The sequence below is a fragment of the Emys orbicularis genome, chromosome 2 (genome assembly GCF_028017835.1).
Source record: "Emys orbicularis isolate rEmyOrb1 chromosome 2, rEmyOrb1.hap1, whole genome shotgun sequence".
Lineage (NCBI taxonomy): Eukaryota > Metazoa > Chordata > Testudines > Emydidae > Emys > Emys orbicularis.
Window position 1 is genome coordinate 199,159,535 of NC_088684.1, and position 27,737 is coordinate 199,187,271.

At 44.1% G+C, this 27,737-nt stretch overlaps 1 protein-coding gene across 2 annotated transcripts in view; it reads left to right on the forward strand.

The window, feature by feature from the left end:
• The first annotated feature begins 6,919 nt into the window (after positions 1 to 6,919).
• Positions 6,920 to 27,737, forward strand: part of EGFR (epidermal growth factor receptor) — a 66,802-nt gene continuing 45,984 nt past the window's right edge. For both annotated transcript variants that reach the window (XM_065399481.1, XM_065399482.1), the window contains exons 1-7: positions 6,920 to 7,072; positions 8,975 to 9,167; positions 9,885 to 10,019; positions 16,189 to 16,257; positions 20,387 to 20,505; positions 21,964 to 22,105; positions 23,085 to 23,201. In XM_065399481.1, the coding sequence (XP_065255553.1) occupies positions 6,962 to 7,072; positions 8,975 to 9,167; positions 9,885 to 10,019; positions 16,189 to 16,257; positions 20,387 to 20,505; positions 21,964 to 22,105; positions 23,085 to 23,201 (886 nt within the window). In that variant the 5' untranslated portion in view covers positions 6,920 to 6,961. The remainder of the gene's footprint in view (positions 7,073 to 8,974; positions 9,168 to 9,884; positions 10,020 to 16,188; positions 16,258 to 20,386; positions 20,506 to 21,963; positions 22,106 to 23,084; positions 23,202 to 27,737) is intronic.

The following is a 27,737-nucleotide window of genomic DNA, read 5'->3' on the forward strand; positions in this document are numbered from 1 at the left end:
AGAATGCTGCAACTGTTTAGGATAAGTGAAAGTTTACACATATGGGCTGTGTATGGAAGTGTATCTAGCACAGGACATAAGGTATCCCAAAAGAGATCAGTACTGTCACTGATGTTTTAAACATGTAAGCATCAGTGGTGCTACCTTAATTCTTTAAAAGGGTGTATGTGGGATCAAAATCTGTCCCTCTGAGTGCAAGAGAATGTGAATACATCCAGATTTCAAGAGGTTAATTCATTGTATATTTCTCTCTCACACATGCATCCTGCTGAAATCTCTGTTTAGAGACATGAATCCTGCATTGTCTGTGTGTATGTCCCTCACAAATCCAGGTTTTTGTGGACTAGACAGCATTATACTCCATTATAATCCAACAGATGTAGAGTATCAAAATGTATTGTTTAGTCTTCACAAATTTATTATAATAAAAACTTTTTTTTCTCTTCTCTGGCCAAAACGAATGTTTTAGAACAGAGTTAAAATGACAGCATCACATTCAGAAAATGATAGGGTTTGTCTTCTCAGAGTATAAAGCAAAGTATTGGAGATTAATGGCACTATTCATAAAAAGTTACTACGCCATTTCCCTCTCTTTCAAAACATTTTATTTGGGAAATTTTTCAAGTGCTTCTTTAAAAATTAGTAATTTAGTGGGTTTGGCAGGGAGGGTTGTTTTGGTTTTAATTATTCTTCTTACCTAATTTACCCAGCACAAAAATGATGAGCCAGATCCTCAGCTGGTGTAAATTGTCATAAAGAGGACTCAGTAGAACTAGATCTACTTACATCAACTGAGGATCTTGCCCTGTATCTTCTGTGCAAACAGAAGTCAAGGAAAAGTTGCTATAAGATGGCCCTAAACCTCTTACTATCACTAGGAACACTGGTGGCTGAGGCCTCCCAAAGAGTGTCAAACAGTTCCCTTCCTTACAGCAGGTGACTACATACCCTTGCTTGGGGGAAATCTTTATTGCAGTATTGTGTCATTCTGTGCTCCTCTGAGGCTGATGGTGTTCTTGTTTTGATCCATGGCTTATGACAATCTGTGTTGAAAGTTGTCAAATCTTTCCCTACCTCCAAAATGCTGGGAAGGAAGTGGGTGCTGGGATGCCTATCAGAATGCTATCCCTGGACCCTGTTTTGAAGCTCCATCATTTGTATCAGGCCTGTGCTCATACATGTCCATACCACCCAGGCACTGGTGCTGGAAGGGAAAAAGGAGCGCTCTCTCCCTCTTTTTCCATCCCCTGAGACTATTACAGGGATATCTGCTACTCTCCAGCCTCTGTGTATTGGGTCTTCCCATTGACCAGCTCCAGCATCTGAGGTTCCCTGTAGCTTTCACAAGAGGCATCAGAAGAGGGAAATCAGAAGATTCTTGTCAGCATCCCCCCTTTCCATAGGAGCCTATACAGCACCAATGAAATCAACCAGGTTCTTGTTGATTTCTGCACCCACTCAGCAGCAGCAGATGCACAGAGCTGTTTTGCTGCAGAGTCAGGAAAACTGCACTTCATTGGTTCTCTTTTGGAAGGCTTCCGTTGCAACCATAAGAACTAGAAATGTACTTTTTTAAATTAAAGAGTAGATTCTGCAGAAATTGATGGGTTAGGTGTCCTTACTTGCCACAGGCAGGATTTTCAAGCCCTGACAATCATTCGTTGGCAGACATGCAGCAGATATCTTGGTAAAATGGTACAATGGGATTTGGAGCCAGTTTTGTCAGTTCTAATAGAGCTCCAAACTACCTTTAAGCTAGAAAAAGACATAAATTAACTTATTCAGAGATTGTTAATGTAAATCTCTGAAAGGTGAACTACTAACTCAGTAATACTTGTGATTTCAGTGGCTGATTTAAAATTCTTGAATACTTTGTTGGTCTGTGAACACAGGCAGGGTGCCATGAATGAGTGCTCCTCTAGGGGAGAGTCCTGCTTATTGTGTGTCAAGTTCTGAAGATCAGTGTAGGTTGATAGGCTACTTTGGCTCCAAGACTAACCTAAGCTTTGTTTGCTACTGATCATCTGTATTGGATTGGGTGCAAAGAGATCATTTTAAATGCACACCATTTTAGGGTCAGATCTTCCACCTACACCCATTTATGCCAGCTGAGAATCAGGTTCTTTAATATGAAGTTTTAAGAGATAACATTTCAGTTGGCCGAGGAAAACAAAAGGACAAAATTTTGCTTGTACATCTCCATAGCAAATCTCAACTCAATGACACATTCTGCAATGTATTTCAGTACTAAGTAGTGTTTCCATCTCTCTGCCTTTCTAATATGACTGTCCTCTGGTGAGAGAGGCCCATCGTATGACTCCTGTGATAATTCACAGTTCTCATGCTTGAGTCAAAAGGACTCAAGGCAACTTCTTAAACATGTAAAAGTTGGGGATGCTGAAGTTTGAAATCAGAGTTGAAATATCTTGTCTGATTAAGGGATTTTTCAATCAACGAAACAATCTATTTCTGAAGCAAATATGAAAGGGACGCGTACTACTCTTGATCCTCTCACACACTGTGTAGACATCAATGAGTATTGTGTGTGTGGTTCAAAGACTGTAAGTAACCTTAAACATATAGCTATCTAGCTATCTTCAAGACACCACTGACTTCCTGAGGAAACTACAATCCTTTGGTGATCTTCCAGAAAACACCGTCCTAGCCACTATGGATGTAGAAGCCGTCTACACCAACATTCCACACAAAGATGGACTACAAGCCATCAGGAATAGCATCCCCGATACCATCACGGCAAACCTGGTGGCTGAATTTTGTGACTTTGTCCTCACCCACAACTATTTCAGATTTGGGGACAATTTATACCTTCAAGTCAGCGGGACTGCTATGGGTACCCGCATGGCCCCTCAGTATGCCAACATTTTTATGGCTGACTTAGAACAACGCTTCCTCAGCTCTTGTCCCCTTACGCCCCTACTCTACTTGCGCCACATTGATGACATCTTCATCATCTGAACCCATGGGAAGGAGGCCCTTGAGGAATTCCACCAAGATTTCGAGGAATTCCACCCTACCATCAACCTCAGCCTGGACCAATCCACACAAGAGGTCCACTTCCTAGACACTACAGTGCTAATAAGCAATGGTCACATAAACACCACCCTATACCGGAAACCTACTGACTGCTATACTTACCTACATACCTCCAGCTTTCATCCAGACCACATCACACGATCCGTTGTCTACAGCCAAGCTCTAAGATACAACCGCATTTGCTTCGATCCCTCAGACAGAGACAAACACCTACAGAATCTCTATCAAGCATTCTTAAAACAGCAGTACCCACCTGGTGAAGTGAAGAAACAGATTGACAGAGCCAGAAGGGTACCGAGAAGTCACCTACTACAAGACAGGCCCAACAAAGAATGTAACAGAATGCCACTAGCCATCACCTACAGCCCCCAACTAAAACCTCTCTAGCGCATCATTAAGGATCTACAACCTATCCTGAAGGACGATCCCTCACTCTCACAGACCTTGGGAGACAGGCCAGTCCTCACCTACAGACAGCCCCTCAACCTGAAGCAAATACTCACCAGCAACTACAAACCACACAACAAAAATACCAACCCAGGAACCAAACCCTGCTACAAACCGCAGTGCCAACTTTGTCCACATATCTATTCAAGGGACACCATCATAGGACCTAACCACATCAGTCACACCATCCGGGGCTCGTTCACTTGCACATCTACCAATGTGATATATGCCATCATGTGCCAGCAATGCCCCTCTGCCACGTACATTGGCCAAACCAGACACTTTCTACGCAAAAGAATAAATGGACACAAATCTGACATCAGGAATCATAACATTCAAAAACCAGTAGGAGAACACTTCAGTCTCTCTGGTTACTCAATAACAGACCTAAAAGTGGCAATTCTTCAACAAAAAAACTTCAAAAACAGACTCCAACGAGAAACTGCAGAACTGGAATTAATTTGCAAACTGGATACCATCAGATTAGGCCCGAATAAAGACTTGGGGTGGTTGGGTCATTACAAAACCTAAACTTAATTTCCCCAATACTAATTTCTCCCTACTCTTACTCACGCCTTCTTGTCAACTGTCTATAATGGGCCACTCTCTTACCACTTCAAAAGTTATTTTTCCTCCCTTGGTATCCTGCTGTTAATTGAATTGTCTCGTCAGACTGACCTCACACTTGGTAAAGCAACCCCCATCCTTTCATGTATTTATAACTGCTCCTGTATTTTTCACTTCATGCATCTGATGAAGTGGGTTCTAGCCCATGAAAGCTTATGCCCAAATAAATTTGTTAGTCTCTAAGGTGCCACAAGGACTCCTCGTTGTTTTTGCTGATACAGACTAACACGGCTACCACTCTGAAACAGTTCAGTGACACGAGGTTTACATTTTGTAATTATAGTGGACCCTATTAAAAAGATCCCCTTTGCTAACAGTTGCCACACAACAATATCACATACCACCATATTATCCTATACTTATCGCTGTGATACATGAGCCAACCACCTATTTTAAATATAGGCAAAGTAGTGTGGTATCTGATATCATTTTGTGCTGGCTGTGGGTAAAGGATAACTCCTTAATGGTGATCACTGTACTGAGAAATAAAAATGTGTTCATTTTTAGCTCTGCTTTATTAGGCTATTCTTTCTACTACAAAAACATCCATTGTGGAGTGAGTCTTGTACAGATGTCGTTTCTGCATCCCTGGCTCTAACATCCTGGTTGTTTCCTTAGCTTGTATTGTTTCTTCCCTAAGCACAAAAAAAAGCTCACCCTCCCCCCCCACCCCGCCCCACCCCCCGCCCCCGGAGCGCTGCTTTACTGCGTTATATCCGAATTCGTGTTATATCGGGTCGCGTTATATCGGGGTAGAGGTGTACATGAAGTCGCTCCTGCTTTGCACCAGTATGGGTGAGCTCAGAATTGGCCCTGGATGTGCATTTGTAAGGTGGCTGGCACCGAAGTGTTCACAGTGTTTGAATGTGTATTGTTTCATGCGCCGTTCTACTTCTCTCACTTTTGTTGGTGTGGTACGGAGATATGTTTTAATTTTAGCTATGGAAAAATAACCTGGGGAATGATGGGATGAATGGGGCGTGGGGGTAGGGAGTGGTCAGAGAGGGTTCTGTTATGTAATACTGAACTGAACAGTTAGATGACAAAGCATTTCACACAAAAGCACTTGAAGTGCCATTCTTTTGTTATGGTTAAATGCACTGGTGCAAATTTTTGACAGTTCCACTAGTTTTGCTAAAAAGGGGATAATAGAATGCCAAGCAAGTACTAATTTTTCCTTTGCCCCATCCTAAACATACATAACCTCAGCAGCGCTCTGTGTGGAGCCACTTGGCTCCCCACTGAAAATGCAGACTTAGGCATCATTAAGTACTTTTGTGCTCCAAGGCAAAAGTATGTCAGTACAACTGTCTCATCAATCAGGCATCCAAATGTTTATCATGGGCTAGAGCTGTGTGAACCCTGCAGGACTCAGTTTGTTTGGGATTCCCAAGCTGAATCCTGCAGCTTTGATTGGCAGGAGCAGGCAGCAAAACAACCCCTGTTGGCTTGCATGGAGAATTGGGGTTCAATAAACTCAATATGTTCCATTGCCCTCACTGTGTACCCTCGTATCTCTCACCTCTGGCTTTTTGAGCGTGTGTCAGGTGGTCACTGGCTTTGCCTAAAGCAGCCCAGAAAGGAGCTTCAGGCCATTCAGAATATGTCTTTTCCCCAATCCATAAAAACTCTTTTGAGGGACAGGACCTTCTTTGACCCCCATGTTGTGGCATGGAGTCATAAGCCTGCAGCTTCTACTACTTTTGAGCTGGAACTGAAGGAAGCCCTATATTTCTTTTAATGGTCTTACAGGGCACAGTTGTTTGGAAATGCCTAGGGCTCCCTGTCTAATGCACAAGGCATTATGGGGTTTCTGTCAGCCTCAGCTGAGCAGAATGTGAGGCTGGCAGCAGCAAGCCTGAACAGCTAATAGTCAGCACTCCCTTCTGTTCAGTGGAATGGAAGAACTTGATGGCTCTAAATTCCTGACTTCATGTGTTCTAATGTGAAGAGTGACCGTAGGCATAGCATTTTGGGGTTCCATGTCTCAGTAAATTTAATACAAATGTGTTTAATACACAAGTAAAAACTATTTTTTTTTTCTAACTTCCAGTCATAAAGCTGGGATCTGAAAGTAATGCTGGGTCTTTATCTTGCATCACCATCAGTATATTGCCTCTTTATCATCAGTAATACATTGCCTAGGCCAATTATGCCCTTAATTACGTTTGTGAAGCATTATTAGATTGCCTTGTGAGGTTGCACAGGTATAAACAAGGGCCTAATTTGAACTGCAGTATTTTTTTTTCTGAAGATGATGCATTAGAAGGACACAGTCTGATAAGTTTGTAGCATTGGGAGTTTAGAGGAAAAGACAACCCACCTACCCTCCCACAACAGCAATTGGAGCAAATTTCAATGCCATAAAAATCCACACCATCCTTTTTAGTCACTTTTCGGAGCGGGGTTCCATTTTAATAGAGGTTGATGACATTAAATCCATGGCCATTCACCATGGATTTTAATTTTGTTTCAGGTACAAAACTCCTGGGGCTGCTTAGATCGGGGTCCCAAAATCAGAAGCTGCCCACTGGGCTCTCTCCATGACAAAAAGTAGATGATGGAGGGATATTCGTTTTGATCTATCTCTAATCTTGAGGAATGTTGCACATTCCTAACTAATTAGTTATTAGATAGCGGGAAACGCAATAGAGAGGTGGTATAGTTTTTCATGACAATCTGCGCTTACACTTCATTTATACTGATTTAATGCTTGTAAAGGTGGCTGGACAGTAGCTGCCCATTCTGTATGTGTTCATCCTTGTTTCATGCTGCTTTCTTTCTCCCCACAGTTTGCCAAGGAACAAATAACAAGCTGACCCAGCTGGGGAACATGGAGGACCATTTCACCAGCCTGCAAAGGATGTATAACAATTGTGAGGTGGTGCTTGGCAATCTGGAGATCACATATGTGACACACGATCATGATCTTTCATTCCTGAAGGTTAGTGTAGCTAATCACATTGCTCTGATCCAGCACACAATGTGCATTGGTGAGATGTGCACAACCTCAAGAGAGGTTAACTCCTAATTGAGATATTTTTCTAGTCTGATGAGTTACCTGTTTAAGGAATTAAATTGTTTTTGAAGGTGAAGGGTCAGATATATATAAAATGTGGTGACAAATGTAAAACCTGTTCAAACACATAGTTACTGATTGTCAATTAGAGACATCACAGAATGGAATTCTAAAATACCGGTCTACCCTAGGATACACTGTACTTGTATCAATGATTTCACAGCACCTAGCAAGCAGTTTTTCTCATGCTCATCACCCACTGCTCAAAAGTAATTATTTTAAATGGGAAAAGTATTGCACTCCTGTTCCCCTTCCCCCCATGCTCCCAAGGAAAATGAAAAAGCTCTGCACTGTGCCCTAAAGATAACCAAATTTGAGGGTTGTCAGACCAGTGAAGCAAACTGCAGTGTTGATGGCTCTTCACTGAAAATGACCTATCATTAGCTGGAGCATTCTACTGCCTTGGTGATACCTGGTAAAAGATGTAATCTCCCTAATAACTAGAAACCAAGACATGTAACATCACCATCCATCATTACTTGTGCAATATGTTCCCGCACCAAGTAAGCCAGCTGCGTTCTGTCCAGACAATAATTTTGAGTGACCTTCAAGGATAATCCTAGACAATAATGCATGAACTACTTTCCATTACTACATTTGTCTCGTGCTCATGTCCATGCACAAGTGAATGAACTATTGTTGGGAGGGAATGGAAAAGAAAGGGACATAAATATTTTACTGGATGTATTGAAAAAAGTGCTTTCTGGCATGGCGCAACCAGATAGCACAGGAAGGTTGTGGAACAGCTGGGAGTAGAACCAGGGCCGGCTCCAGGGTTTTTGCTGCCCCAAGCAGCAAAAAGAAAAAAAGAAAAGAAAAAAAAGCCGTGATCGCAATCGCGATCTCTACTGCCGCCGCTTCAGTCTTCGGCGGCAATTCGGCGGCTGGTCCTTCACTCCTAGAGGGAGTGAGGGACCCACCGCCGTATTGCCGCCGAAGAGCCGGACGTGCCACCCCTCTGCGTTGGCCGCCCCAAGCACCTGCTTGCTGGGCTGGTGCCTGGAGCCGGCCCTGAGTAGAACTCAGCTCTCCTGACTGCCAGTTTGATACCTTACACACTAGATCAGTGGTTCTCAAACTGTGGGTTGGGACCCCAAAGTGGTTCGTGACCCCATTTTAATGGGGTTGCCAGGGCTGGTGTTAGACTGGCTGGGGCTGAAGCATGAGCCCCACTGCTCAGGGCCAAAGCCTGAGCCCCACCACCCGGGGCTCAGGCTTCGGCTTCAGCCCTAGGCTGCTGGGCTCAGGTTACAGGCCCCCTGCCTGGGGATGAAGCCCTTGGGCTTTGCTTTGGGGCCCCCCTTCCCAGGATGATGGGGCTCGGGCTTTGGCCCCTCTGCCGGGAGCAGCAGGGCTTGGATGGGCTCAGGCTTCAGTCCACTCTCCTGGGGTCATGTAGTAATTTTTGTTGTCAGAAGGGGGTCGCGGTGCAATGAAGTTTGAGAAGCCCTGCACTAGATCATCCTTCCTCAGATTTGTGCTTTTGAAATAATGTGTTTTCAATACTCAGTTTATTTCGTGCTTGGTTATCAGGTTACAATATTTTTGAATGCAGAGAAATTATGGGAGTAATTATATCAAATGTAGCTCACCTGTGTGTAAAAAATAAAGAGCTGTGGGTTACCAGAGATGCATGGGTGGGTCACTGATCTGAGTTCTGAGGTGATAATCTCTTCAAATGAATCTTGTTTTCCTCTCAGCAAACAGCTTAGAGAAACAGCTTGACACAATGACACTTAATATTTTGTTCCTTCTGATTTTCCTCAGACCATACAGGAGGTTGCAGGCTACGTGTTAATAGCACTCAACAATGTGGATAGCATTCCACTGGACAATCTCCAGATCATCCGAGGAAACGTGCTTTTTGAGAACTTTTACGCACTGGCAATTTTATCCAATTATCACACAAATATAAATAAAATCAGTGGACTCAAGGAGCTGCCAATGAAACGGTTATCAGGTGAAGTGGTGGGGCAGACAATGTGGTTGTGAACTGTTACTTTATTTGAAGGAAACTCCCAGATCTTTATGAAAAGCTTCATTTAAGAAGCATTGACCTTTAGAGTCCTGTTCCAAATGAGACACTCTGAAGGAAGTTAAATGTAGTTTATTCAAATACCTGCCCACTTTATAACTACCCAGGTTACTGATAGTGATGGAAAGTTCCTTGTTTTACAATGCATAGGCCTAGGACCTCCGGGGGTTAATCCACTTAGGCCCTATAGAATTGCAGAGTAATGAATGTTGGCCCAAAACAGAGATGTTTTTTGTGCCAATTTGAGATGCCTTAGAGGGGGCTTGATTTTCAGAAAGTGTTGAGAACCTCAAAGTGCTTCAATCTGAACACCCAGAAATGGAGACACCGAGAATCACAACTCACTCTTGAAAATTTCAGCCACTTGGTTTTGACACCCAGTTTTGCATTTTGTGCACATCCATAATTTCTATTGGCTTCACTTGGGGGGAAGAGGGTTGGATGTGCAAAGGCTGCAGTACTGGACCCTTATTCGACCCTTATCGACAGTTAGTTATGCCTTCTTTCAAGTGTAATAAGATATTGTAGAATGTCCTTTTCCATTAACATGGCATCTGATGAGTGTGTTTATCTCCTTTTCATGAAGGAAGAAAGAGAGCGATCATGCAATTGCTTCATTTTTGTCCTGTTTTTCTTTTGCAGAAATTCTTAATGGAGGAGTTAAAATCAGCAACAATCCACAACTGTGCAACATGCACACAGTTCTGTGGGACGACATTATTGATTTGAACAAAAACGTTGTAATGCTGTTGGAAGATCAAAATAATCTGTCTAATTGTAAGTATACATTTAACAAAACAGTAGTCACTCTGTTACAGACAGCAGTACCATCAACCTACTTATTGCATTATAGAGCCCCATTTCTGCAAACACTTTTATGTAAATGCATTGACTTCAAATCCTACTCACATAGAAATCAATTATATTTTGTTATTGAATTTACTAGGACCAAGATTTGGACCTAAGAGACTGATCCAAAGCACACTGAAGCCAGTGGATTGGCTCCCATTGATATCAGTGGGCTTTGGGTTGGGCCTTAAATGTGTGCTGCTTCCGTGAAAATGACACACAACAATATAACGCATACACATTTTCTTTCCAATGATTTTAAATTTACAGCGTAAGGCCCTAATTCAGCAAAGCTCTTAAGCGTATGCTTAACTTTAAGCATGTGGGTACTCCCAAGGTGCTTAAATGCGTTGCTGGGTTGAGACCCTAATTCCTATTTGTGAATATCATGAACTCTACACATGGTTTGACAGTATTAGGAAATCTTTGCAAAAATGAAGACCAGAAATGGATAAATAGCGATACTTTAGATCAGCATGGAGGTAGGTGTAGATTTGAAAGCTTACATGACATGTACCCATGCTTATATCTGACCCAAGCTAGTACTGTTAATCCTTTGTAAGATCTAAATTCAGCTCACAAAATTTTAAGAGGAGAGAAAAGAGTTTGTTTTAATTCTTGGGCATTTTTGGCACTACAGATTGGCACAATGTGTATTTTCTGATCTACTTCAGTTGAGTAATTGACTAAGCACTAGCAGGCACACACTGTTGACATACACTCTGGAACCCCACTGCAGTCAATGGGATTGCAGGAGGTGTAAGTCAGCAGAGCTTGGCCCTGAGTACTATGGAAATTTTAACCTTTAACTTTTAAACTTGAATCCCTTTGGCCCAACAGTAAATCAGTCAGTTATTAGACAAGTATTGACACTTGTTCAGCTATTTTGGCAGTGAGGGGGTTGGAAAAAGCCACGTGTTATGAGCTGGACAAAACTGTCCTAGAAAGAAATACTCCTTAAATGTAGTGAGTTTCAGATTAATCTGTTCAGGCAGCCATTTTTCTTTTTAAATAATGAGCATGCAAGATAATTGTGTCCCTGGGATTTTACCTGTCATTAGAAAACAAACAAAAATAAAAAGCAAAACAAAGCAACAAAAACAACAATAAAAAATAAGGGGGTAGGGATAATGATTGGAAGGCCTGTACTAACTTTACAGATCAGTTAGTTTGTTCAGTGGTTTGAGCATTGGCCTGCTAAACCCAGGGTTGTGAGTTCAATAACTGAAGAGGCCACTTAAGGATCTGGGGCAAAATCAGTACTTGGTCTTGCTAGTGAAGGCAGGGGGCTGGACTCGATGACCTTTCAGGGTCCCTTCCAGCTCTATGAGATAGGTATATCTCCATATATTATTATTTTACCCTTACTTGTTTTCATTAATTGTATGTGTGCTGCATAGTTCAGTGCTGAGAACTACTTTTGTCAGAGCTGTGGAAACAAAAGTAATTAAGTCAGGGTACAAATTACCCTGTGGTTTGAGTAAATGTCGCCAATCGTTTGCAAATACAGTCATATTTGTTTTGTTGTCAGCGATGTATTATTCAAAAACATTGATTTACATGACAAATTACTATCTGGCCATGAGCTCTAACCATACAGAGTTTCAAGGTGAGGAGGCCAGTTAGTCTTTCAGTTTTTAGATCCCAGAGATGATGTACTCGTTTCATGTTCCATTCTGCCCAGTTCTAGATGCAGATTGCAGATACACATGCTCTTCAAGTTAGGGCTCTAATTCTACCTGCTAACTGACTACCTACACATCTACAGTATCAATAGCAAACACTAATTGGCAAGTTCTTAGTTTTATTTATTTTATATAAGAAATTTTAAAAATTTAGAATTCTGATTTTTCCTTCAGAAAATCAGCTTTGTTAATTCAGCATTATATACAGCATTCTTAACTGAGGTAATAGTCCAATAACATATACATGTGGCTGAAAAATTTCAGCTAAAAAGGTTGAGCTACTTCTGAGAACAAGATTAGGAAAATATAAGTAATTTTGTTTTTATTAAAATAATTCTTTCAACCATTTTGTTGAGAAACTCCATACTTTGGAGCAGGCATTTGAAAGTTGTCAGGGAATTGGGGGTGCCCTGATGTCAGGAATGTGCCTTTTGCCATCCCTCTGAACATTCATCCAAATTTAGCCAAGTTATTTATAAGCCTCTGAAAAATCACAGTTCACACATGCTCAGAAGAGGCTTGATATAGTATGACAGCCATATTCTCTGTACTGGACATGCTCCATCTCCTTACAACTCCTGTGTGCCAACCAGGCTCTGCATGTGCCATCCCCTAAAGCAGGGGTCTCAAACACGCAGCCCGCGGCCCGCATGCGGCCCGTGGGGTTCTTTCGTGCGGCCCGCCAAGCTCCCCACGGTCCCCTGCCGCCTACCCCGTGCCGCCACGAGCCCCATGCTGCTCCCTGAAGCGGCCTAACTACTGTATGTCCCTGCAGCCCCAGACAGGGGTGTGGGAGGCGAGTAGAGGGCTCCGTGCTTTTGCAGCTCCCATTGGCCGGGAACTGGGAACCGCGGCCAATGGGAGCTTTGGGGGAGGTACCTGGAGGAGCAGCAAGAGCAGCACATGGTGCCGTTTCCCCTCCCCCCCTCCCCCCCCAGGGACTCCAGCTGCTTCCTGGAGTGGAGCGGAGCGGGGCCGGGGACAGGGCAGGCAGGCAGGGAGCCTGCCCTGGCCGCGGTGCGCGGTGCTGCCACCCCGGATCCACTCTAGGTAAGCGGCGCCGGGCCGGAGCCCAGACCCCCGCACTCCTTCTGCACCCCAACCCCCTGCCGCATCCCACACCCCTCCTGCACCCCAACTCCCTGCCCTGAGCCCCCTGCCACACCCTGCACCCCTCACCCCTCCTGCACCCCAACCCCCTGCCTGGAGCCCCTTGCCACACACTGCACCCCAACCCCCTGCTGCACCCCTCACACCTGCACCCCAACTCTCTGCCCAGAGCCCCCTGCCACACCCTACACACCTCCTGCACTCCCTGCCCTGAGCCCCCGCCGCATCCTGCACACCTCCTGCACCTCAATTCCCTGCCCTGAACCCCCTCCACACCCCACACCCCTCCTGCACCCCCTGGGGGCAGGGAGGGGGCAGAGTTGGGGTGAGGACTTCAGGGAAGGGGTTGGAATGGGGGCAGGGAAGGGGCGAGAAGAGGTGAGGCGGGGCAGGGGCGGGGCCTCATGGAAGGGGTGGAGTGGGGGCGGGGCCGGGGCAGCAAGTGGGGGGTGTCAGTGATGCGGCCCTCGGGCCAATGCACTAGTCCTCATGCGGCCCTCGAGGTCATCTGAGTTTGAGACCCCTGCCCTAAAGTAACTGAGCCCCGGTCTACAGTACAAACTTATGTGAGTATAACTATGTTTCTCCAGGGTGTAGAAAATCCACACCCCTGAGTGATGCAGTTATATCGACCAAACTCCTGGTGTAGACAGTGCTGGGAGGGCTTCTCCTGTCAACACAGCTACCAGTGTGGAGTACTTACGGTGACAGCACTGTCATGCTGTCTGGAGTGGCTCACAAGTGTGAGTGCCTGTCTCAGGGCAGACTGTCAGAAAACAAGGGCAGATACCCCAGACTGGTGGTATATTCTATTATTAGATTTCACCAAGCCAATAACAAGCGTGAACTCCTGGATCACTATACCAGTCTTACCATGGAGTCACAGACAGTCCCCTTAGCCTCTCCAGCCTAGCTCGTCACCCAGACAAACTGAACTTAGTGATGATGGTCACATAAACCAAAAATCACACCCCATCAGGTTTCTCCCAGTCCCAAATGACCAGTCACTTACTCCCAGATCAGCTGGTACTCAGAATCTTACACCAAAGGCCTCGCTGGCAGCCAATTCTATAGTAAACTAACTATAGGTTTATTAGCTAAGAAAAAAGAATGAATTATTGAGAGGTTAAAGCATGTAAAATATAATAACAGGTGAGTCAAAGTTTGTAAGTCCAAAATGATAGCAGAGATGTAGTAATCTTCCAGTTTCCCAAAAGTCTTTTCCAGGGCTACCCAGAATAATTCTGGAGGTCTCCGTCTACTCGTTCAGTTATTCTATCCTGTTAGAATCCAAACAGTCTAGAGATAAAGGATCTTCCTTTGAATCAGTACTGATAGCTTCTTTTCACAGACAACAATCTGACAAGTATCTGAACCCACACAATGGTCAGTTACTTTGAATTTAGCACTCCTCTTCATTTGCATTTGATGAGTTATTTAGTTAAATGCCTGCCATTACATTATAATAGGAATAGATAATACAAGTAACATTCCATTAGTTTTCATGAAATTCTAACACCTGATTACACTCCTACATTAACACACACTTTGATCTAGGGTTATTTAATTATCAGGCATGCTTAATGTAATGTAATAGTAAACAATAGGATATAGATAGGCAAAAGCAATACAATTAACATCTCCTTTGATCCCTATTAACACACAAGTGAATTGGCCTGAATATATACTAATACATTTAACTCCTTTGATATTCACACACAAATGAATTGGCCTATGTCTCTGACCTGAGCTAGTCTGTCAGTGTCATAGGGAGAAACTCTCCTGTCGGCATAGGTAGCGTCTTCACTAAGCACTACAGCACTGTAAGTGTAGATGAGCCCTGAGTATTCTCCAGCCCAGAGCTTCAGGGGCTAAGCAGAAGTTTCCTTGCAAGTTTCCCAGGTCCTGTGAGCCACTATGGTGCCTAGCACTGGAACCTAGAGCAGGTAGACTCGCTCTCTCTCTCTCTCTCTCTCTCCTGTGCCCTCAATGCCCCCCCTGCTGGAACCTAGGCAGTGTGAAGCAGTAAGAGGAAGCAACCTGACTTAAATGTAGAGGGGGAAGAGCAGGAGGTAGTGGAGCTGGGGGTGAGGAGCAGAACAGGCACAGAGAGGCCCAGGGAGAATAAGAATAGAGGGAGACTGATACAGGAGCTGGTGGGGTGGAGAGGGATGTGAACAGAAAGGGACAAAGTTAGGAGTTGGGGATGGAGAGGAGCAGAGAAGGACAGAGACAGGTAGGTGGTGGCAGGGAAAGAAGGGTTTGTAACCAATAAATTACACTCCCCTCCAAAGCCTGGAATAGAATCCAGTCTCAATATTTCTCTGCTGTCAGCAAAATAGTTATGAAATCCACTGGCAAAGTGTGTCTCTCCTCCTTCTCTAGTGGCTGATCCACATAAAGAATAACTGCCTACTAGTACCATTACACCATTAGCTCAAGCAATAGAGGTATGTGCTGTAGATTGAATATCCCAGCCCTGCCAATGACCTATGCTGGGGTCACTCTGGTTCCCTATGATAGAATTTCTGTTTTTTCAATTTGCTTCTTTAAAAACATAGGGAATCACATACAAGAAGAGTATGTTAGAAGAAAGTTACAGTGGTAAAGTCAAGCAATCAAACATTAGGAAATGCCAGACTTAAGATGTTGTTCCATCTCCCTCATGCTCCACCCTTCCTGCTGCCCCTCCACCCATATATGCATACGCATTAAGATGCAATTAATTACAGGATCATATCCGTTTTTTCCACGGGACCCCTGCCTCATTCAGTACACAGGATGGACAGTGCTTACTGAATGGGTATCTATTTCTTGTTTATTTTTATCCTCATCATTCAGTGTGTGGCACAGAAGCTCTCCTGTAGCTGTAGTAACAGGCACATGGGGGATATGTTGTAACTGAAAGACTAAGAGGACGTCTATACTTACTTCCTGGTCCAGATGTAAGCGATCGATCTTCTGGGATCGATTTATCGCGTCTTGTCTAGACGCGATAAATCAATCCCGGATCGATCCCGGAAGTGCTTGCCGTCGACGCCGGTACTCCAGCTCAGCGAGAGGAGTACGCGGCATCGACGGGGGAGCCTGCCTGCCGCGTCTGGACCCGCGGTAAGTTCGGACTAAGGTTCTTCGAATTCAGCTACGTTAATAACGTAGCTGAATTTGCGTACCTTAGTCCGAAGTGGGGGGTTAGTGTGGACCAGGCCTAAGATTCCGTTCCTGACAGCCCTGGTGTGTTATCTAACAATTGCATGTTACAGCATAAAGGTTTTCCAATCAATGTAACATTTACATTTTAGGTTCCAAGTGTCATGCAAATTGTACAGAAGATCATTGTTGGGGTGCCGGCATAGAGAACTGCCAGACATGTAAGTCCAGAGATTAATTTAAAATATCCTTGACTGTATGCTTTTAGGTATTTGTTTGTTTATTATTCACTGAATAATGTCCCTGTCAAGTCCTGATGTGATGGCCAGTGTTTTATGGAAAACACTATGCCCACCGCAGACATGGGTGGCATGCTCCCCTAGCAATCCATCAGGTATCTGAGTGATTGTTAATAATGATCCTTGCAGTAGTAACTTCCACTATGTTTTTGCATATGCACGCACTGCTCTTCCTGTATAGCAAACAAAAGCCATTGCAGCTCCTCATTGAGCGGCCACATATGTGGAGAGAAAGGAGGCCTGATGAACAGCACAGAAACCCCAAAATAATTTGGACTGGACTGAGATTTCTCCATGAATGCTCAGTCTTTGCGTGACACTTTCAGTTTTGGAAGCACTTTTCCTGCCTCCCTTAGCTTTTCCCCAAAATATAGACCTTAGTAATTATAAAGGGATAATGAAGTAGCTGTAATGTGAATTTTCTCCACTTCTGTTGTTTCAAGTAGAATGACTGAGTATTAACATACAAACTCTTACATAATATTTTAGGCTGAGAATGGGAATAACTCACCACTACTGTGGTGTTGTTTTTTAAATCTCCTTTGTAGAATTCCTTCCAACATGAATACCAGATAGTCAGAAAAGGTCACACTCGTATACCCTGCAGGCATATAAAGCAAGTCCTGACCACTCTCAGAAAATGAAGTGATGGCCTTTAAAGGGTGCATGGCCCAGGGGATTCACAGCATGGGAGAGGTGTCCTAATTATTTATAGAGCACTTCGGAATCCTTAGGCAGTCCCGTCACTCATAGGCTGAACACCCTTTACCCTGTAATTTTGCACATTGGATGCTTACTATGGGCATCAAGAGAACAACAAACACAAGATGTTTAGAGACACTTAAAGTTCTTGTGAGGATTTTACTTTTCAGTATATAAAGACTGATGGGGAATGTACTGTGAATACTTTGTTTCTTTTGATAGTTTATTATTTCACTGCTTTATAATATGTGTAGCTAGTCTGCAGTCAGGGAAATGCTATGGGTCCTTATTCTTCTCTCATACCAGCTTTACACTAGCATAATTCCACTGAGTTCAGTGGAAGTACTTCTGATTTAAATCTACATAAGTGACAGCAGAATCCAGCCCTACAAATGTATTTAAATCTGAGCATCTTGCTCACAATTCAGGTATCAGGTCAGATCTACATAGCTTCTAGAGCAGGTTGGAAAAAACCACTCAAATATTCCTCTCCCCCACCCTCATTTTTTCATCAGTTTCAAAACTTTTCAACCAGCTCAAATGGCTTCACTCCTCAATCCTTCACAGCTGCTCATAAAACACCCTATGCTGGATATTGTGGGACAAATTCTGCAGTTACTCTGTGCACATTGATGTAAATAGTGGTTCCACGTGCAAAGCACTTGCAGGATCATATCCACTGTTAACATGGTGTCCAGAGGTAATACTAACCTTTAGGCTTAAGAAATTTAGATCCTGATCCTGCAAACATTTACGCATGTGCTTAATCATACATATTGTGAGTAGATTTATTGACTTCAATGGGGTTACTCAAGGGTGTATAAAGTTAAGCATGTGTACATATGCGTTTGCAGGATGGGGCTTATTTAGCAATTAACACTCATTTTGTTAAGCTTTTTATGAAATTGGCCTATCAGAAATGCATCCCATATGTGGGAAATTTTTATGTCAGATTTCTTTCCATCCTTGAGAAAATGTGGACGATACTGCACAAAACATAAACATTTACCATGATATACTTCCAGTGGGAAGCTTTTGTCAATTGTTCTCAGAACGATGAGCTGTTTTACACCCCTGCTGATGCTTACGAAAATGATATGAAAACTCTGTTGTTGTAAAACAATGTGTCTTTTATCCCACTGTTTCTGGTTATGTGGAGGAGTTGCTGCTACACCAGTTATGTGTATTTTGGAGATAATATGTTTCCTTGAAAATGTAGTATTTGGTTACAAATATGAGATCACAAAATAATAAAGCTTAGGTGCAAAAGTTTAACAGAAAGAAAAAGTAAATAATAACAAATTAAAACAAAAAAATAGAAGAGAAAAGAAACAAGCCTATACTGGTTGATTACCCTGTAGCAGAGTGCCATTCTCGGATGATTTAAGTGTTAACTGTGATTGAACTGCAGTGTGACTATTTCTGAGTTACAAGAATTTTTAAAATATTTTAACTACTCTGTGCCCATTTGGGAACTTCATAGTTGACACCATGCTGCACACCAGTCGTTCTCAACCAGGGGTCCGAGGCCCCTTGGGGGTGGGGCGCGCGAGCAGGTTTCAGGGGGGCTGCCAAGTAGGGCCAGCATTAGACTTGCTGGGGCCCAGGGCAGAAAGCCAAAGCCCTTCCACCTGGGGCTGAAGCCCAGGCCCTGAGCCCCGCCACCCAAGGCTGAAGCTGAAGCCTGAGCAGTGTAGCTCTGCGGGGGTCCCTGTGGCATGAGGCCCCAGGCAATTGTCCTGCTTGCTACCCCTTAATGCCGGTCCTGGCTTTTACATGCAGAAAACCAGCTATTATTCCACAGGTGGGCTGTGGAGTTTTTATAGCATGTTGGGACAGGCCTCAGAAAGAAAAAGGTTGAGAACCCCTGCTGTACACTGTGACCACTCAGCGGGTTAGAAATCAAATCCTCCTGCTCAAAAAGCATAGGCACCTCCCCGCGGAATCTAAGGAAAATCAATTCGCTGTGAAGGATGCATAGTTGAGCAGTTCTGGTTCTGTCCTTCCCAGGGCAGTAGTGCAAACCCACATTAGTCAATGATTGATTTTTTTTCACTATTCTAGTCCAGATGATTTTGATACTAAAAAATTGTTGCAGGTGATTGCTTTGGTATTAGAAACAGCTTCTGGTCCAAAATTTTCCTCTTGGTTATATTGGCGCAAACCGTATGGGAGCTGCATAACAGAGAGGAAAACTTAGCCCAAGTTCCTGGAAGCAGCCGGCTGCTGCTGGCAAGTCTCTGCACGTCCCTGGTGGAGGGGGAGGCGGCTCCGCGCACTGCCCCCGCCCCCAGCGCCACCCTCACAGCTCCCATTGGCCGGAAACCGGCCAATGGGAGCTGCGGGGGCGGTGCTTGTGGGCGCGGGCAGTGCACAGAGACTCACTGTCCCCCTCCCCCCAAGGGGCACACAGAGACGTGCCAGCAGCAGCCAGCCGCAGCCGCTTCTGGTAGCAGCGTGGGACCACAGTATGCAGGCAGGCAGCCTGTCTGAGCCTGCTATGTCACCGGCCGGGAGCCGCCTGTAGTAAGCGCCTCCCCCAGTCAGAACCCCCTCCTGCACCCCAATCCCCTGCCCCAGCCCGGAGCCCCCTCCTGCACAAAACTCCCTTCCAGAGCCCACAATCCTCACCCTCTCCTGCACCCCAGCACTCTGCACCAGCCCGGAGCTTCCTCCTGCACCCAAACTCCCTCCCGACCCCACACACCTCCATTAATATAGTAGAAATGTGCAGCCTGTGACGACTTACCAAAATTTGTGAAGTGGCCCCCCTACGAAAATTATTGCCCACCCTGACTTAACAGGAACATTAATGACACCAAGAGTATGTACTGTTAATATAAAGCTGGTCTTCCCACCAAGTTGATATCTCAAAGGTAGCACCAACTGATATTTTATTATCTCAGTAAAACTATTAGATATAAAAGGTTAAATTCTGCTGTCTTATGGCATTGTAAATTGGGAGTGATTCCACTGATGCCAGTGAAGTTATTCCTGATTTAGCAAGGTGATGAGCACTGGCCCCTTTCCCACAAAGCATGTAAGCCTATCCTTAACTTTGCTTAACTGTGCTTTTCTGGATCAGGGCCAGAGTGTTCAGTGCCTTGCAGAATTGATGCCTTACTGCAGGGTAATTGAGAGTTGAATTTGGCTCTAATACATTGGTGAGGAAAAGCTCAGAAACTCCCTTCCGGCCTCTCCATCCCACAAATTTCACTTGATGATGAGAGTGGAAACTGGTGTCTCATGAGAGGCTCTACCCATGTGTTCTTTATCTGGAGTTTTCTCCTTACTTGTCAATCTTGGTTTAGCAAATATGCATTTTAATTAGTTTTTTTCTGTCTTTCAGTAACAAAAGTCATCTGTGCCCAGCAATGTTCAGGCCGATGCAGAGGAAGGGTGCCCAATGACTGTTGTCATAACCAGTGTGCCGCTGGGTGTACAGGGCCTCGCGAGAGTGACTGCCTGGTAATACTACAGCAACATGTTTAAAGTTCAACAGCAGCAGCCAAGCTTTGGGCTGAATGCACTGTAACTTTTTTTTAATTTTAGGACCCTTGAAAGTGATACTGATCACAAAATATCTTATTAAAATATGTACGGGACAGATTCTCCACCGGTGTCAATCAGTATAGCTCCACTTCAGTGTAGCTATGCCAGTCTACACCAGCTGATGATCTGGCCCATGTATTTCTTACACTTGGCAACAACAGCTTAGAATTTTAAAACAAAGAATTTTAAAAATGAAACTTACTTTTCATAATTTTTAATACCCTTTGTGCATTTCATTTAGTTTAGACCATAAGGATAGATTATGCAATTTCCTTTTTCTGTCTTTCATTTACTAGAACAACTCTGCTAGGGTTCACAGCACTCACAGGGATGGAATCCAGAAAAACCTGTTTACATTAGTTGTTGGCTTTTTTTTTTAAACTGTTGCAGTGTTTCCATTGATGTTCTGTTTTGTGAACCTGTCCCCCTTTTAAAACAAGTGATTCTATTTAGTTTGGGCTTAACACTAAATTAAGTGGAATTCAAGCAACTTCTGTGGAAACGGTCCAGTTTACCTTTGTTTGTTTGGATATATTTGTGTGGCCATTAAAGATGTAAACAAATCACATTAATTATGTTCTTATTGATTCATGGAAGGGAATGTTAATTCTCTCTTCTCAGGTTTCAGAGTAGCAGCCGTGTTAGTCTGTATCCGCAAAAAGAACAGGAGTACTTGTGGCACCTTAGAGACTAACAAATTTATTAGAGCATATAAATTTCTCTTCTCAGAAAACCTAGGGAAGAACCAAGGGAGGAAGAAAGATTGTCAACTTGAATGTAGCATTAGCTTTGTAGAAATGACTTGCGCTTCACAAATGCCCATTAAATTGCTCGTCGCCTGTAGCCAAGCCTAATGGCATTACTTTAATATTTAACTGCCCAGGTCAGTAATTGACTGCAGGGACTTTATTTCATTAATGTTATTAAAAAGTTGCCAGTAAAGAAAACAGCCATTTATCTTGATCTGGTTTCTGATTTCTTAGCTCTGTTCTTGCTATCCAATACATGCAGGCAGAGCCCTGTTTCTAGGTGGAACCCACAGGCACTCCGTACAAGTAGAAGGGTCCACCTCTCAGGAGTCTGGTCCAGTGTTGGAGCCTGGGTTCGTAAGGACTTTGTAATGTAGAAGTTATTTGCATGAGTCCATCAAGATTAAGAAGACAAGATTGCCCTTCACCCTTGGACTCTTTCACCTCAATAGCACAAGAGCCCAATCCTGGAAAGTTCTCCATGCCTCAATTAGTGCTAAGAACCTGCTAGATCTGGCAGTAGCAACCTTATAAAACAGGAATTATACATTTATTGTATCTTCCTTTTTGCTGTAAAAATAGACTGTAGTTTACTTTGCACCATTGTCACATTGTTCAATGGCAGGCATGCCGCAAGTTTCGCGATGAAGCAACGTGCAAGGATACTTGTCCACCATTAGAGCTGTACAACCCGACCACCTATCAGATGGATGTCAACCCAGATGGAAAATACAGCTTTGGAGCCACTTGCGTGAAAGAATGTCCACGTAAGCTCACTTAAGCCTGCAATCTGGTCAGACCAGGGAAAATAGAGGGTCAAGGAGGCGGCAGGCAGACGTTGCTATTAGTTCTCTCCCACCCAATTCAGGTCCCCTCAACTTAGTGCCCCCCTCTAGGCCAAGGAATTTCCTCACTCTCCTCAGCTGCTTTTGCTATGGAAACCAGTAGCAGAAAATCAGAAATGAGATGTAGCTGATAAAATACAAACGGCTTAACATTTTTGTATCCATTGTTTTTATAAGACCTGATCACACTCCCATTGAAGTCAGTGGCAAAACTCCCACTGACTCCAATGGCACAGGGGCAAGCCCATAAATAAAGCGGGGCTGGTTCTTAGTGGGGGCTTACAGAAATCTACTGTTTTTAACACCTATGGTATCACATCACAAAGCATATGGGTTCTTCTTAGTTCCTGTATTCATTGCCGTGTGTATGTCTGTTGTGTTTTGTTTTTTTTCTCTCTATTCCCTGTCCATGGTCTTTTAAGAAAATTTATTTAAAGGTAGAGAAGGACCCGAGTCACAGAATTAGGACCTGTATCTGAAGGTCACCATAGCCTATTATAAAGATGGTGTTGTATTATAAAGACTGAGGATGGTTTTGGGAATCAGGAGGTGTTGAGCTCTACTCCTGCTTACGATACTGATTCGCTATTTGGCTTTCAGAAAGGCCAACTTTCTGTCTCAACTAATATGATGATAATAATAGTTATCCACCCCAGCCCTCCCCTAATTGTGAGGATTAATTTGTTAATGTCTGTAATTTGGTTAGTTAGTGCATTGAACGTAGCAAGCTCTAAGTACACTAATATTATGTGTTTTAATTCACCCCCTCTCTATTCAAAAGTTAAAAGGCACTTCAGCATTTTGTATCAATTAAATGCCTGTTTACAGCATAAATACAAATCCCAAAGCATCTCTCCTTTGTTTCATTGCCCACATTGCATTTCCCTTCCTGTCTTTGCAGATAACTATGTGGTGACAGACCACGGCTCCTGTGTTCGCTCGTGTAATGTCGATTCCTACGAAGTGGAAGAAAACGGTGTTCGGAAATGTAAAAAATGTGACGGGCTGTGTAGCAAAGGTAGCAAAGTGCGCCAAGATATTAATATTTTTTTAGCGTGAGGAGAATTTACTTGACAAAGCATCCAACCAAATGGGACCCTAATCCTAATTGGAGCCTCAGGGTGCTACTGCAATATAAATATCGAATAATAATATGGAGGCCTAAGCAAGTAGTTTAGCAGGGAAATTAATACTCCAGAGCATGTACTCAAGCTGGCTCACTCAGCGTGTGCAGAAAGTAAATGCTGCCTCCTGCACAGTTTTGCCTAGCTTGTCTTTCCACCTTCTCCATGCCCTGCTCTCGCCAACCTTTCAACCATGGGAGTACCAGGGCCAGATTAAGGCATAAGCTAACTAAGCTACATCTTAGGGCCTCGCAATATGAGGGGCTCTAAAAAAGAAAAAAAAACTGACTCCATTTCAAAATTTATCAAAATCGGTTGATAAATAAAGGAGATTCTCTCTAAATATAGACATTTTCATTCAAATGTGACACATCTGGCTACACAAATACTCTTACCCTACCCTTACCCTTTAGTAATTGTTCATTATTGACAGGCGGGAGGCTAGGGTTGAGGGAAAAAACAACAATTGCACTTATAAAATTAGTATTTCTACGAGTAAGTCTACCAGTCTCCTAAGGCAGCGGTTCTCAACCGGGGGTCTGTTGCCCCCTGGGGGTCTGTGAGCCCTTTCAAGGGGGCTGCAGGGCCCTGCGTCTGAAGCTCTGATCTCCACTTCCCCCCGTGGGGCTGAAGCTGGGAGGTGTGGGGCTGAAGCCCCAATCCCAGGCACCCCCCACGGGGCTGAAGCCAGGAGGCGCGGGGCTGAATCCCTGAGACCATGGGCAGAGTTGGGGACATGGAGGGCATTGCCCCCCGCACCCTCAAACTGCAGCACGAGAGCACAGCAGTCCCAGGGCAGCTCCACACTTCCCCTCCACAATCTCCTCTCCCCATCCCCTGGCCAGGTCGGAGGCGGGAAGCCAGAGCCAGGCAGTGCGGGGCTGCTGCTGCTCTGGCTGGTGCCATGGAGCAGGCAGCTGCAGCATTCCTTCCTCTCCTGCTCGTGCCCCAGGTTGAAGCTGCTCCTCAGTTCCCAGCCCCCTTTGCTCCTGCAGAGGCAGCCTTAAGAGCCCCCCGGGTGGGGAGACTCGGCTCTGTGGCTGACAGACCCCTCAGAGAACAGGGACCCCAGCACACAGCCCTTATACCCCTCTCCCTACACCCTGAGCTACACCCTCCCTGCACCCTGAGCTACCCCCTACCTGCACACAGCCCCAGCTACCCCTCTTCCTGCACCCTGAGCTACCCCCTGCCCATACATAGCCTCTAGCCACCCCCTCCTTGCACCCTGAGCTACCCCCTGCCTGCACACAGCCCCAGCTACCCCTCTTCCTGCACCCTGAGCTACCCCCTGCCCATACATAGCCTCTAGCCACCCCCCTCCTTGCACCCTGAGCTACCCCCTGCCTGCACACAGCCCCAGCTACCCTCCTTCCTGCACCCTGAGCTACCCCCCTACCACAAACAACCCCAGCTACCCCCTCCCTGCACCCTGAGCTACCCCCTGCCTGCACACAGCCCCCTTCCTGCACCCTAAACTGTTTTCAAACTTTTTGAGCTAAGCCCTAACTTTGAGTTATAACTTTGGTTGCATCCCCCGCTCCCAACACAGACAGGCTATGTGGCCTGCTGAGGTGAGTCAGGGTGGAGGTTGTGCTCCCTCCCTGGACCCCGCCTTACAGAGCTGGCTCGAGCCCCGCTGACCCCTGCTCCCCCCAAATAGAAGTCAAACTCTGCCTATGCCCAAGGCCCCTGCCCTGAGGTTCTCCTGCCCCCACTGGGCCCTGGAGTTTTTATAGCATGTCGAGAGGTGCCTCAGAGAGAAAAATGTTGAGAACCCCTGTCCTAAGGCAGCATTTTGTTGGCGAGCTGCTACTGGTAAAATTCTGACCATTCCTTCATATTTAAATAAATAATTTCACTGCGATAAAATGGGGGAAAATGTGAGGTCTGAGACAGCAGTGTCACGAAGCAATCCTGCCAAGCTTATACTTGTATGGGACTCATCCTAGGAGAGACGTCATGTATAGCGTCCCCCTTGGCTGGTAATAGCCAGAAGGCCACCATCTTTTGTTTACGGTCTGGCATGCTCAGTCGTATAGTGCCTTCGCTCCTGTTTTTCTTTATTTTCTTAAGTGTTAGTGTGTTCTTTCTTCTTTTGATCTGTACATACGTACAATTGTGTATTTTAGTGTGCACACCACTTTCTGCTTCATGCGCTATCCATGCTTCACATGATTGAGTTTGCAGGTGATTGTTTTATGGACTTGGGTCAAGTGGATCTTGAGGAGGATAAATTTGTGTTGGCTTCCCTCCGTCAGTTTCGGGAACCTTCATAGTAAATATCAGAGGGTGCTGACAAAAGGATAAATAGAGGGTTTTGAGAGAAGTGAAGGAAGATATACATATATATCAAAATATTCTGAGTACTTGGTGAGCAAGTTCTTTCAAACTATGTGCATATATGATTTATAGGCTATTAAAGCCTATAATATTCATTATATTTGTTTGAATATAGAGTAGCTTTTCTCACTTTCTCAATGCCTATCTAGAGATTACCAGTCTTTTTTCTGGTAAATTCTTTCTTTCTCTTTCACACATATAGCAGTGTGTCCGAGGTGTTCACTCAAGATTAATTAATGGTCCTGGGGGAGACAGAGGATAGAGAAGCAAACACAAAGAGAGATGTCTGTCTAGAAAATGCTGCAAGAAAAGCTATCTGCCCTAAGCAGTCTGTGCATCAAAAGTCACAAACTCCATAGCTTATCATTTAAGGACATCATCAATGAGTTTGCGCTCCAAAAATCACAAAAGAAAATGTTTTAAATTTCAGTGTTACAATTAATGTGATGTGCAAACAGACATACTGCAGGTTATACTGCTTCCATTAAGTAAGCTGGTCTGTGTAACTGTAACTGCTTTTGTGTTGCTGTAGATATAAAGTTTTCATATCTACTAATTAAGAAATCATAGACGAAAATATATTAATTTGAAACTATTTTGTAATGCAGACAGGCATATTGCAAGACGTGGTTTAGTTAGATTATTATTCTATTTTTACAACTTCGCCTTTGTATATATGCAAATATAAAGCTTTCATGTTTATATATTCAATGTCCTTTCTGTGAAAATAATAATAATAATAATAAAAATTATTGTATGGGGCCTCTTACACTTGACATTGCTTAGGGCCTCAGAATGTCAGAATCCAGCCCTGGGAGTAACACAAAAACGGGTATGTTTGGAGAAGCGTGTGTGTGTGCGTGCACCTTTATGGGCTTACACTAGATCCCGGGCTGCACAAACAATTGATGAGCAGCAGCCATCTTATATTTTTAAAAAATAACAACAAAGATGAGACCTATCTTGGGAGCAGATTATCCCACATCTGACTATTGCAAGGTTCTTGTACCTTCTTCTGAAGCATCTGGCACTTGCCTCTGTCAGAGAGAGGATGCGAGACTAGATGGACTGTGGGTCTCGTCCAGTATGGCAGTGTCTGTGCCTAAACCTCTTGCACTTGAGTAGAACTAGGGGCCCTACTCATATCCTAGTGTTGCAAGTAGCATGTCCAGCAACTGCAACATCGTATGTATCATCATAAAAGTCTGTTCACCACCACCATCACTCCTTAGTTTAGACTGCTTTGTGGTTTCTGCAGGGTTTATTAGGATCATGTCCAGATCTTCTATGTGCTTATAAGGCAATATTACTCATTCACATCACAGCCTTGACTTTCCCTCTGCTGAAGATACACATGCATGCTTGCATCTCTTCTCACCTTGACTATGTCCAAGCTCTAGTTGTCGGGGCCCATCGTGTACAGAATGTAGCTGCCTGCCCTCTCCTACCAAGCAGCACATCTACATTCTCCCCATCCTTACACAGCCCTATTGGTTCCCCATCCAGTTCCAGCTCCTCTTAATACACTTGCTGCTATCTATCTCATAGATCTTGTGTGTCTCTCTCCTTCCAGCTCATCTTCTCTGTCTCTTCCCATAATCCTGCCACTTGGTGCAAAAGGCTTTTACACCTGCAGCTACTGCCATGAATCTCTCCCCTTCATTCACTCTGTGGACCTGATTCTCCTCTCACACCAGTGTAAATGAGGAGAAACGCCATTAAAATCAAAGGAAATATCCTGATGGGAAACTAGTATAAGTGAGATGAGAATCTGGTGTAGTCTAAAGGATTAATCTGCTTGCTTGCATAGATATATCTTTTCTTATAAGTTTAAGTATTTGATTTATTGTAATAGGTTTATAGATTTATATTGAAATTAAGTTTGGCTGTAATGCAAAGGACCTACAGGCCAAAACCTGTATGTTAAGCTAAGGCAAAGTTAGCATATCTACATTAAGACCTTTTACCCAGATAGCAAAGTTGACCTACATATTGAGACCTGTTACCTAAATAGATAAGCACCCACGTATATGTCTAAGACCTTTTATCTAGACCAGTAGACAATGGAAGAATAGCATAGGGTTTTT